The sequence below is a fragment of the Solea solea genome, chromosome 14, assembly GCF_958295425.1.
Source record: "Solea solea chromosome 14, fSolSol10.1, whole genome shotgun sequence".
NCBI classification, from domain to species: domain Eukaryota; kingdom Metazoa; phylum Chordata; class Actinopteri; order Pleuronectiformes; family Soleidae; genus Solea; species Solea solea.
Window position 1 is genome coordinate 25544184 of NC_081147.1, and position 12195 is coordinate 25556378.

The following is a 12195-nucleotide window of genomic DNA, read 5'->3' on the forward strand; positions in this document are numbered from 1 at the left end:
GGTGTATTTCAAGAATCAATAACATGACAATTAGTCAGGCCAATTTGTATTAAATCTGGACCTGACGGCCGATTTTAACAACTAATGGCACTTGATTATCATAATATAATTCGATTTTGAAGATAATATTCTGTTATCCTGATCGAACAGACTCTCCAAAGCCTGGATTCTGCAAACATAAACTACACTAAGTTAAATGTACGTTCTCGTGTGCAAATGAATCCATGAAATGGATGGACTGCAAACCCAATGTTGAGACAGAAATTCTCCACTATGACACCAAAATTAGAGGCCTAAAAAACAAAAAGGCAAAAAGTATTTATGTTCATATCTGACTATTTATTTGCGTATATATTCATATATATATGGAGTTGGTTCATATAAATACATATATACATGTACGTAAACACATAAATAAATATAATACGTACTGTTGGATTACTTCCGCTTTTAATTGTTTTACTTCCGGATTAGCGGCGGCGGCGGCGGCGGAAGTCAAACGGAAGCTAGTGTAGCATAGCAGCGTTATGTCCGTACTCTCCACGCGAACAAACACAGTGGAAACACGGGGATGTGTTCGTGTGTCGCGGGTAAATATTCCAGTTGTTTACCGAGCAGCAATGTATTCGCGTCAGCATTTGAGCGATTTAATCGCCGAGCGACTAACTGCTGCTGCGGAAGAAATATTCAGAGCCTTCGAACAAACGATCGTCGAGTACGAGGACGAGGCGAATCGTCAGCGCAGACTGTTGGAGATCCGCTGTAAACCTCGAGTAAAGTTACCACGAATAGGTCAGTAAAAACCTTAAAAGTCTTTTAATTAGTAAAGTAAACGGAGAGAACAAAACATTAAGTTATTAATTGTAGAGCTGAACAATTATTCGATTAATCGATTATTAATTGGTTACTACATGAATCGGTTTGAAGCTTTTTTCAGTATTAAAAGTTTTGATTGTTTCAGCTTCTTAAAAGTTAATATATTCATAAACCAAAGGAATCATTAAAAACTGAATCATTTTGGTTTGTGTACAAAACGAGAACATAATTTTTCAAACACTGATCGACATTTTTTTAACGTTTTCTTTCATTTTATGGACCAAACGATTACTTGTGAAAATAGTTGACTGATTCATCGATTATGAAAATAATAGTTAATAATAACATTTAAATCAGTAGAATGAAATGCATAGAATACTAGAAACTAAATGTAAAGTGTTGTCTGGAGAGAAAGTACATTGAGGTTCGTTCATGTTAATCTTTACACAGTGCACTTTAACACTGAGCTGCATTACTATTGTGAAAGAACATTTTGGTTTATTAACAGCCTGTAAATGTACAGTTCAGACACAATGTTTAAAAAGAGGATGAAGTATGGACTTGTAAACTCTCCAGAGTCTTTACTTTGTAAAGTTCACATGACCTTTGAAGGTAAGACTGGTCTCAAACTGGTTTCTATGTCCTCAACAGAGCTCACATGTTCCACCCTTTGGACTAAAATGGTCATTTGAATGAAGGGTTTGGTAGTTTGTTCAAATTGAGTTTTTAGTCTCATCTGGATTTGAGGGAGGAGTTGACTCACTCACTCACTCATCTTCTACCGCTGTAACCACCACATGAGGGCCGCTGGTGCCAATCCCAGCTGATATAGGGTGACAGGTGGGGTACACCCGTGACAGGTTGCCAGTCCATCACAGGGCCACATGGAGATAAACTAAGGGCTTGAGGATTGACCTTTTTTTAATAGTTTTAATTTTCAGTCACTGTTATAAATTAATCAATATCTTTCCAATCTGAAACAAATTTCTGTCTCATTTTACTTTTGTGCTTGTTGTAATCTATCTCTCTGTGTCTGCAGAGCTTCCACAGCAGCATGTCTTTAAAGAGGAGGAGGTTCTCACAGAGCAGCAGCTCTGTAACCAGGAGAGGAACTTCAGTCTGGACCAAGAGGAACCAGAGTCTCTAAAGATTAAAGAGGAGCAGGAGGCAATCTGCACCGGTCACAAGGGAGAACAAGTTGAAGTGAAGCAGGAGGCTGATGCCTCAGTGTTGACTCCTGATCATGAGGAAAGTGATCCTGTGGAAGCAGAACCACACAGTGACCCCCAGCTCATCTCTCACAGCTCTGCTGTAGCTGAGAGTCAAGATCCGACAGGAAGTCACCATGTGGAGAAAAACATCATTGAACACGAGGGGGATGTGGATCCTCAGTGCAGACTGTTCCATGTGAAGTGGGGCCCTGTAATAAAGTTACACAGGACAGGTCTGTACAGCCAGAATTTGGCTTCTGTTTTTCACCATGACTAGATCCGATGAAGACAATTAATTACAATAAAAACAAAAATCCAATATGTAGTACTGAAGTAAATGACCATTAAATAACTTTTGAATTTTCTGAATTAAAACTTCAGATGAAGGCAATGGAATATTCTGGAATAGATACATTATCTTAACTATTGACTGATACTGTTGTGTCCTATACCATGGGTTCATAGTTATAAATCTAATTTTGACCTAATTTCTATTTCCAAGTAAGTAAAGTAATTGGAAAGCTTCACTAATTAGATTTTCCACCTCTTTTCTCATCGAGTTGTAAAAACCAAGGTCTTCTTGTTGTTTATTGTATGTCCTGAGATGCCACCAAATGATCTTATTAACTCCAACAACGACGGGATGCTTTTTACTAAGATGTGAAATAAACGTGATTATATCATCTGCATAAAGTGCTAGTTTGTGCTCTTCCCACTATTTCTGTATGTGCTCGTACAGCTCTTGTTAATGGTGATGTTATCCCCTTTATCATAGATGTTTTAATTGTTGAAACTACACCTCAATTGTTTTATCGTTAAATTGTTGTTATTGTTTGTGTCTGTAGAGCTTCCACAGCAGCACGTCTGTAAAGAGGTCGAGGTTCTCGCTGAACAGCAGCTCTCTAACCAGGAGAGGAATGCCAGTCTGGACCAAGAAGAACCAGACTCTCTGATTAAAGAAGACCAGGAGGAAATTGCCACCATTCATGAGAGTGAACAGCTTGAACTGACGCAGGAGGCTGATGCAGCATTGTTGACTCCTGATAGTGAAGAAGGTGATCACATGGAAGCAGAATCAGACAGTGACCATCAGCTCCTCTCTCACAGCTCTCCTGTAGCTGAGAGTCAAGTTCAGACAGGAAGTAACCATGTTGACACTGTGTCTAATAGAAAAGCTGAGTCAAAGCCACGCAAGAGAAGTGACAGGAACAAAGTAGACAACTGTCACACATCAAAGATTGAGTCTGAAACTCACACAGGTAAAAAGTCTTTAAAATGTGATCCTTGTGGAAAAAGATTTGCTTACGAGTCTAAACTTGTTCTGCATATGAGAGTCCACACAGGAGAGAAACCATTTCCTTGCACGACATGTGCTAAACGTTTTAGAACCAAATTGAAATTGATTTTTCACATGAGAACTCACACAGGTGAGAAGCCATATTCCTGTGAAACATGTGGAAAGTGTTTTAGTCAAAGTTCGCATTTGATGGTCCATGAAAGAACTCACACAGGTGAGAAGCCATATTCCTGTAAAACATGCGGAAAGTCCTTTAATCAAAATTCATATTTGATAGTCCATGAAAGAATGCACACAGGTGACAAACCATTTTCCTGTGTAACGTGTGGAAAGTGTTTTAATCAAAGTTCACATTTGGTAGTCCATGAAAGAACTCACACAGGTGACAAACCATTTTCCTGTGAAACATGTGGAAAGTGTTTTAAACAAAGTTGGAGTTTGCGCCTGCACCAGAGAATTCACACTGGTGAGAGACCATATTCGTGTAAAGAATGTGGAAAGTGTTTTACGCAAAGTTCGTATTTGAGAGTCCATGAGAAAGGTCACTCAGTTGAGAAGCCATATTCCTGTGAAATGTGTGGAAAGTGTTTTAGACACCGTTGGAGTTTGAGAGTCCATCAGAGAATTCACACAGTTGAGAGGCCATATTCGTGTAAAACATGTGGAAAGTGTTTTAAGCAAAGTTCATATTTGAGAGTCCATGAAAAAAGTCACTCAGCTGAGAAGCCATATTCCTGTGAAACGTGTGGAAAGTGTTTTAAGAGAAGTTCCTGTTTGTTAACTCACAAAAAAACCTCACACTAGTCCGAAGTCATATTCCTCTGAAAGTAGTTCATTCTAAGGTATAATTTGATTAAGCACAAAATAACTCATAACTCATATAAGGCCTTGCAACATTAGTAAGAATAGCTTTGGGTGTAAACTTACTCGTACACACGAGAAGCCGTACGACTGCACCACACCTGTGGAAACTCTGCACACCTCAGGAAAAATGTACTTCAAGGATTATCAAGATACGTAGTAATTGTGTTTCCATAGAATATTTGTGAGGTAGACTTCACACTGAGGAGACATCACAGTATCTATGTTCATTATTGTTCATCAACAATGTCTTCAAATGTATTTTACTCTATCTGGTCATGTTCTGCTAACTGAAATGATGTGACCATGTGGCCTTAAACGAATGATTAAAGCACTGACATTGAATTAAAGACCAGTTTAATGACTTTGGTTTTTAAAGCTTATATAGATATTTAGATATCTAGATTTGGTTAATGTTAAAATGTTTTAATTCCCCCCCCCCCCCTCCCCTAAAATATATTTGATTGATATTAAAGTGTAATTGGTTTTCATCCCCCTGGTCCAACATTAAAGTTGTTAATCATGGTTGGATAAAAACACCCAGTTGGTTTGATTATAGATCAGTGACAGCTTCACTTTGTCATATGGGCTCGTAGCCTCCACTACAGAAACCCGCGTTCATTATAAACTTTGCTGCCACCTTGTGGTGCAACTTCAACCCAGCGAGGTCACTTCCCTTCCACTTATCCGAGAATGCAATTTGTTTGACACCAGTTCCCACCGTGCAGAGAGGCGTGGTTTGGTGGATGTCTTTATATGAGTCAGCAAATCAAGTCTAATAGCGTCCCATTACTTATTGATCACCGACAGCCGTATGGCAATTTAGTCGGGATCAGCAGTTCATTGGTAATTAATGAGAGCAGGCGTGTGAGTAGGTGCTCAATAATTCTGTATTGTATTTTCTCAGCTGCGTTTAACACACAGCGTGAGCACGATGTAAACAACTGGCCACAATGTTTACATCAGGCAAGGAATGCAGGGAATACGAGTGAAACGCAAAAAAAAAAAAACATTTAACTTGTTTCAAACAATGCAGATATCAGACTGTTTATTTTATTAGACAGTTTTGATGAAATAATATTCAACATGAGACAAAAATGACAGCTCCACTCAATCTATTCTTTATAAATAAGTAACTAAGTCAAAATCACAATCTAACGTTAGAAACATGTGTTCACTGCTGCCCAACAACATTAATCATTGCCTCCACAGAGGTAGAGTAAAGCCTTCTGATAGTCTCCACTCGTGTCCTCCTGCCAAAACACAACACACACAATTAGGATTTTTATTTGTCATAACATTCACAAGTTTTGGAAATGTTTTTGTTAGTTTTATTTTATTTATTTTTTTATGTAATATGGAGTGTTTGCCTTTGACTTTATTCTCATAATATTACGACTTTATTCTCGAAAGATTACGACTTTACTCTCGTAATATTACTACTTTACTCATAATTTTATGACTTTATTTTTGAAAGATTACAACTTTATTATTGAAAGATTCTGACTTTACTCTCATAATATTACAACTATATTCCCGAAAAAATTCAGACTTTATTCTCATAATATTACGACTTTATTCTCGAAAGATTCGAAAATATATATAAACTCCAACTTTATAGTATAAAGTCACGTTAAATTAACGAAACAAGATCAGAAAAGAGAAGAAAAGGAGACAGACTTGTGTGCCAACAACAACGACTCAGACCAAATGTGCAGAATGGTCCATGAATCACTAACAGCTGCAGTCGAAGCAGCTGTTAGTGATTCATAACACAGCTGTTGTCCTACAGCTCATTTACTGCCCATCAACACTCAGAGATTTACTGTTTGTTCTGCGTCGACACTCACTGCCCACTTTATTAGGTACACCTGTACAATATCAAGGCGAATTATCCCAAATTTCCAGTTAATTCTCATTCATTCCCATTAATTCCAAAATTTCCCGTGGAAAGTTTCCAATTTGGATTATTTCCAAAATCCCTAATCTAAATTTTCCATGGAAATTTACAGAAAAAAAGAAAGAAAATCATTTAGTTTAAGTAGAGGTAAAAAACAAGGTTTGAAATCTACTAAACCTGTAAAAAAATAGATCTAATATAACGACATTTGACTGCATCTGGTTTTTTTTTATCTATTCAGGGATTTTGTCGTTGAGGGACTGTAATCCATCTTCTCTGTGGGAACATCTGGCCCCAGGAAAGCAGATGAATTCACTTCAGCGAGCGAGAGTCTGAACAAGGTGTTTAACGTAAATCCCTGAGTTTCACTCTGTCACAGATTATCACTCACAGATTATCTTTAATGCTCGTGAGTCGTACCTGGACGCTGGTGTACAGAGACTGTCCGTACGTCTTCTTGAAACAGGCTCTGATGTCCAGCATGTCCACCTCGCTCCTGGACACCATGATCCTCATCAGGGCGTCGTCGTCAGTCCCCGCGCGCTGCAAACAGAAGTGAAATAAAAACCCATTTTACAGAGTTGTAACGCAGTCGTTTAAATGGAGAAACTAAATAGTCATTTTCTTTCATCATGCTGAATTAATCTCAGTGATGTTAGGACTCTAAACCACTTGAATCTGCTCTATGAGCACAGACACAGTGTCAATCTACTCGTAACTGTGTCCAGCACATTTAAGGAAACCAGGAAGCGGCTTCAGTTTCACATATTATTATTCGTGATCACAGTAAGAAGCGGCAGACTTGGAGATTTGTGACGACGTCATGGAAAAAGGCAGATTTAGACCAGAAAACTCCAGGTCTTTTTTTGTTTTGTTTTTGTCCTTCTAAGACAATTTTGGCATGAATTGAGTTGCATTGTTTACATTGTCGTAAACATCCACCTGGAACTGCACGGTCACAGCAATGAAATCCAAACCGTTCTGCTGCCTCTCATGAATCTGCTGGGGCTGCCAGTGGCTCGTTGGAAGGGTGAGTTCTCTTTCAACTCAAAGGTTGTGGGTTTGATTCCTGGCTCTGCTAGTCTACATGCTGATGTGTCCATGAAAGATGAGTGATGAGAGATAAATATGAATGAGTGAATGGCAAAACTGGTGTAAAGCAAGATTAGACGAGGAAAGCGCTTTAAAAACGATTAAAATCTAAATGCCTCTCAGTGATAATGATGATTCCTTGCAGTGCCATGTTTTTTTTAAATTATAATAGTAGCTCATTCCCAGATTAAAATTAAATTAAATCAAACTATCTCTGTCCTTCACTGCAGCTTTGTTTACTCCGTACGAGAGTGACAGCTGTATGTACAGTATATGCAGTAGAACCCATGCACGTTATACATAACATTATGGGAAATTTCATTTCTTTCAAGGATGAATTCATAGAAAGTCAGAATATTATATTTTTTGTATCATTATTTAATGAATGTATTATTATTATTATTATTATTATTATTATTATTATTATTAATAATAATAATAAATAGCAGCAGAACGCGGATGTAACCAGCTACCAGCTGCCATCTCCTCCACCATGAGAGATGATTTCCTCCAAGTCTGTGTGATTATTTCTTTTCAAACCAGTTTCTTTCCCAATCTCCGTCACAAAAGTCTTGGTGCTGATGATAATGTGATGCTTTTAGATACAAGAAGTATTTCCTGGTATTTGTGAAGCTGAAACCAAGATATAACTATGACGCAAAATGCTCTGTGTTCCTCATCTTCACTGCAGGTGATTATCTAAGAGTTTGCTTGAATAATAATCAGAACTTTATTCTCAAAAGACTCATTTTACTTTCTTCAGTCTCTCTTCTTCCCTAATACTCTGTCGTATTATTCCTATGTCATGGCAAAATTTGAGTCTATTATCAATTATAATATCAAATAATGTCCTGTAAAACTCTGTGTTGAAAAGAAAAGTTACCAACCCTCATGGATCTGTAAAGGCTTTCAGCAAAATATTCTGGGACACTTCTGGCACATTTTACTGTGGAGGAAATAAAAAACAAACAAGAGTTGTCTCATTAGTGCAGATATTTGTTTTCTGTCAAGAGTTCATGCTGGACATGTTTTTCATCAGAGAGAGAAACTTAAGTTTTTCTTTGTGTCTTGTTTGTGATCAAACTCATGTGTCTTACCAACGGCAAGCAGTAAGTTCTCTAAATTCCCGATGGTCTCCCCTTTAATGCTGTCCTCGATGTCAGAGCCACAGAGTTTCCTGTACACGTCAAAAACTACAAGAAAACAGAAACAAATAGACCAAAAGAAATATTATTTATTAACTAGAAATTTCTGCGACAACATACTAAACTATGACTTTATTGTTAAAAAAAACGTCCAGATTTTGACAAAAAAAGTCATAGTATAGCATGTCGTCCAAAATCAATCAAAAACGTCATAGTATAGTATGTCGTCCAAAATGTAACAAAAAAGTCATAGTATAGTATGTCGTCCAAAATTACTGAAAAACGTCATAGTATAGTATGTCGTCCAAAATCAGTCAAAAATGTCATAGTATAGTATGTCGTCCAAAATCACTCAAAAAGTCATAGTATAGTATGTCGTCCAAAATCACTCAAAAAGTCATAGTATAGTATGTCGTCCAAAATCAGTCAAAAATGTCATAGTATAGTATGTCGTCCAAAATCACTCAAAAAGTCATAGTATAGTATGTCGTCCAAAATCACTCAAAAAGTCATAGTATAGTATGTCGTCCAAAATCACCATAAAAAGTCATAGTATAGTATGTCGTCCAAAATCAATCAAAAATGTCATAGTATAGTATGTCGTCCAAAATGTGACAAAAAAAGTCATAGTATAGTATGTCGTCCAAAATTACTCAAAAACGTCATAGTATAGTTTGTCGTCGAATATGTGACAAAAAAGTCATAGTATAGTATGTCGTCCAAAATCAGTCAAAAATGTCATAGTATAGTATGTCGTCCAAAATCACTCAAAAAGTCTTAGTATAGTATGTCGTCCAAAATCAGTCAAAAACGTCATAGTATAGTATGTCGTCCAAAATCAATCAAAAACTTCATAGTGTAGTATGTCGTCAAAAATCAGTCAAAAATGTCATAGTATAGTATGTCGTCCAAAATCAGTCAAAAATGTCATAGTATAGTATGTCGTCCAAAATCAGTCAAAAATGTCATAGTATAGTATGTCATCCAAAATCGGTCAAAAACGTCATAGTATAGCATGTCGTCCAAAATCACTTAAAAAAGTCATAGTATAGTATGTCGTCCAAAATCAGTCAAACAAGTCATAGTATAGCATGTCGTCCAAAATCACTCAAAAAAGTCATAGTATAGTATGTCTTCCAAAATGAGACAAAAAAGTCATAGTATAGCATGTCGTCCAAAATCACTCAAAAAAGTCATAGTATAGTATGTCGTCCAAAACCACTCAAAAAAAAACATAGTATAGCATGTCGTCCAAAATCAGTCCAAAAAGTCATAGTATAGCATGTAGTCCAAAATCGGTCAAAAAAGTCATAGTATAGCATGTCGTCCAAAATCGGTCAAAAAGGTCATAGTATTGTATGTCGTCCAGAATCACTTAAAAATGTCATAGTATAGTATGTCATCCAAAATCAGTCAAAAATGTCATAGTATAGTATGTCATCCAAAATCAGTCAAAAATGTCATAGTATAGTATGTCGTCCAAAATCTGTCAAAAATGTCATAGTATAGTATGTCGTCCAAAATGAGACAAAAAAGTCATAGTATAGTATGTCGTCCAAAATCAGTCAAAAACGTCATAGTATAGTATGTCGTCCAAAATCACCATAAAAAATCATAGTATAGTATGTCGTCCAAAATGAGACAAAAAAGTCATAGTATAGTATGTCATCCAAAATCAGTCAAAAAAGTCATAGTATAGTATGTCGTCCAAAATGAGACAAAAAAGTCATAGTATAGCATGTCGTCCAAAATTAGACAAAAAAGTCATAGTATAGCATGTCGTCCAAAATTACTCAAAAACGTCATAGTATAGTTTGTCGTCGAATATGTGACAAAAAAGTCATAGTATAGTATGTCGTCCAAAATCAGTCAAAAACGTATTAGTATAGCATGTCGTCCAAAATTACTCAAAAACGTCATAGTATAGTTTGTCGTCGAATATGTGACAAAAAAGTCTTAGTATAGTATGTCGTCCAAAATCAGTCAAAAACGTCATAGTATAGTATGTCGTCCAAAATCAGTCAAAAACGTCATAGTGTAGTATGTCGTCAAAAATCAGTCAAAAATGTCATAGTATAGTATGTCATCCAAAATCGGTCAAAAACGTCATAGTATAGCATGTCGTCCAAAATCACTTAAAAAAGTCATTGTATAGTATGTCGTCCAAAATCAGTCAAACAAGTCATAGTATAGCATGTCGTCCAAAATCACTCAAAAAAGTCATAGTATAGTATGTCGTCCAAAATCACTCAAAAATGTCATAGTATAGTATGTCGTCCAAAATCACTCAAAAAAGTCATAGTATAGTATGTCTTCCAAAATGAGACAAAAAAGTCATAGTATAGCATGTCGTCCAAAATCAGTCAAAAAAGTCATAGTATAGCATGTCGTTCAAAATCAGTCAAAAAGTCATAGTATAGTATGTCGTCCAAAATCATTCAAAAAAGTATTAGTATAGTATGTCGTCCAAAATCAGTCAAAAATGTCATAGTATAGCATGTCGTTCCAAAATCACTTAAAAAAGTCATAGTATAGTATGTCGTCCAAAATCTGTCAAAAATGTCATAGTATAGTATGTCGTCCAAAATCAGTCAAAAAAGTCATAGTATAGTATGTCGTCCAAAATCACTCAAAAAATTCATAGTATAGCATGTCGTCCAAAATCAGTCAAAAAAGTCATAGTATAGTATGTCGTCCAAAATCAGTCAAAAAAGTCATAGTATAATATGTCGTCCAAAATCTGTCAAAAATGTCATAGTATAGCATGTCGTCCAAAATCAGTCCAAAAAGTCATAGTATAGCATGTCGTCCAAAATGAGACAAAAAAGTCATAGTATAGCATGTCGTCCAAAATCACTCAAAAAATCATAGTATAGTATGTTGTGTCAACCCAATATTGGCTCAGCTATATGTCAGTCATGGGATTCGAACCAGTGTCCCTTAAGGGTTGGTTTTGAATGGGAGCATCACTAACCACTCAGCCAACTGAAAAGGTTCCCCAAGAGTCCCAAAAGCACTCAAAAATGTCATAGTATAGTATGTTGTCCAAAATCACTCAAAAATGTCATAGTATAGCATGTCGTCCAAAATCGGTCAAAAAAGTCATAGTATAGTATGTCGTCCAAAATCGGTCAAAAAAGTCATAGTATAGTATGTCGTCCAAAATCGGTCAAAAAAGTCATAGTATAGTATGTCGTCCAAAATCAGTCAAAAACGTCATAGTATAGTTTGTCGTCCAAAATCACCATAAAAAGTCATAGTATAGTATGTCGTCCAAAATGAGACAAAAAAGTCATAGTATAGTATGTCATCCAAAATCAGTCAAAAAAGTCATAGTATAGTATGTCGTCCAAAATGAGACAAAAAAGTCATAGTATAGCATGTCGTCCAAAATTAGACAAAAAAGTCATAGTATAGCATGTCGTCCAAAATTACTCAAAAACGTCATAGTATAGTTTGTCGTCGAATATGTGACAAGGAAAGGAAGGAAAGCAACTTTATTGTCATCATACTGGTATTGTACAACGAGATGTCGAGGTCAGATGGAGGGTTGATCAAAGAGCCGCTGCGACTGAGCGCGCCGCCACAAGGGACCAACCTGACCGAATGTAACTAACATTCTAACATGTTTTGACAAAAAAGTCATAGTATAGTATGTCGTCCAAAATCAGTCAAAAACGTATTAGTATAGCATGTCGTCCAAAATTACTCAAAAACGTCATAGTATAGTTTGTCGTCGAATATGTGACAAAAAAGTCTTAGTATAGTATGTCGTCCAAAATCAGTCAAAAACGTCATACTATAGTATGTCGTCCAAAATCAGTCAAAAACGTCATAGTGTAGTATGTCGTCAAAAATCAGTCAAAGATGTCA

The 12195-nt window shown here is 36.3% G+C and overlaps 2 protein-coding genes across 2 annotated transcripts in view; one reads left to right on the top strand and one right to left on the bottom strand.

Moving 5' to 3' along the window:
* The first annotated feature begins 496 nt into the window (after nt 1–496).
* LOC131473113 (oocyte zinc finger protein XlCOF22-like) lies at nt 497–4138 on the top strand. Its single transcript, XM_058650651.1, has 3 exons — nt 497–792; nt 1856–2260; nt 2873–4138. Exons 1-3 carry the CDS (start codon nt 528–530, stop codon nt 4126–4128), a joined length of 1926 nt encoding a protein of 641 aa, XP_058506634.1. The 5' UTR covers nt 497–527; the 3' UTR covers nt 4129–4138.
* Nucleotides 4139–5356: 1218 nt separating this feature from the next.
* The window catches only part of anxa5a (annexin A5a), a 29217-nt gene continuing 22378 nt past the window's right edge, over nt 5357–12195 (bottom strand). Inside the window, exons 10-13 of the mRNA XM_058650653.1 lie at nt 8275–8370; nt 8065–8123; nt 6506–6628; nt 5357–5438 (exon numbers count right to left, since the gene is read on the bottom strand). Of these exons, the coding sequence (XP_058506636.1) occupies nt 5379–5438; nt 6506–6628; nt 8065–8123; nt 8275–8370 (338 nt within the window). The 3' untranslated portion in view covers nt 5357–5378. The remainder of the gene's footprint in view (nt 5439–6505; nt 6629–8064; nt 8124–8274; nt 8371–12195) is intronic.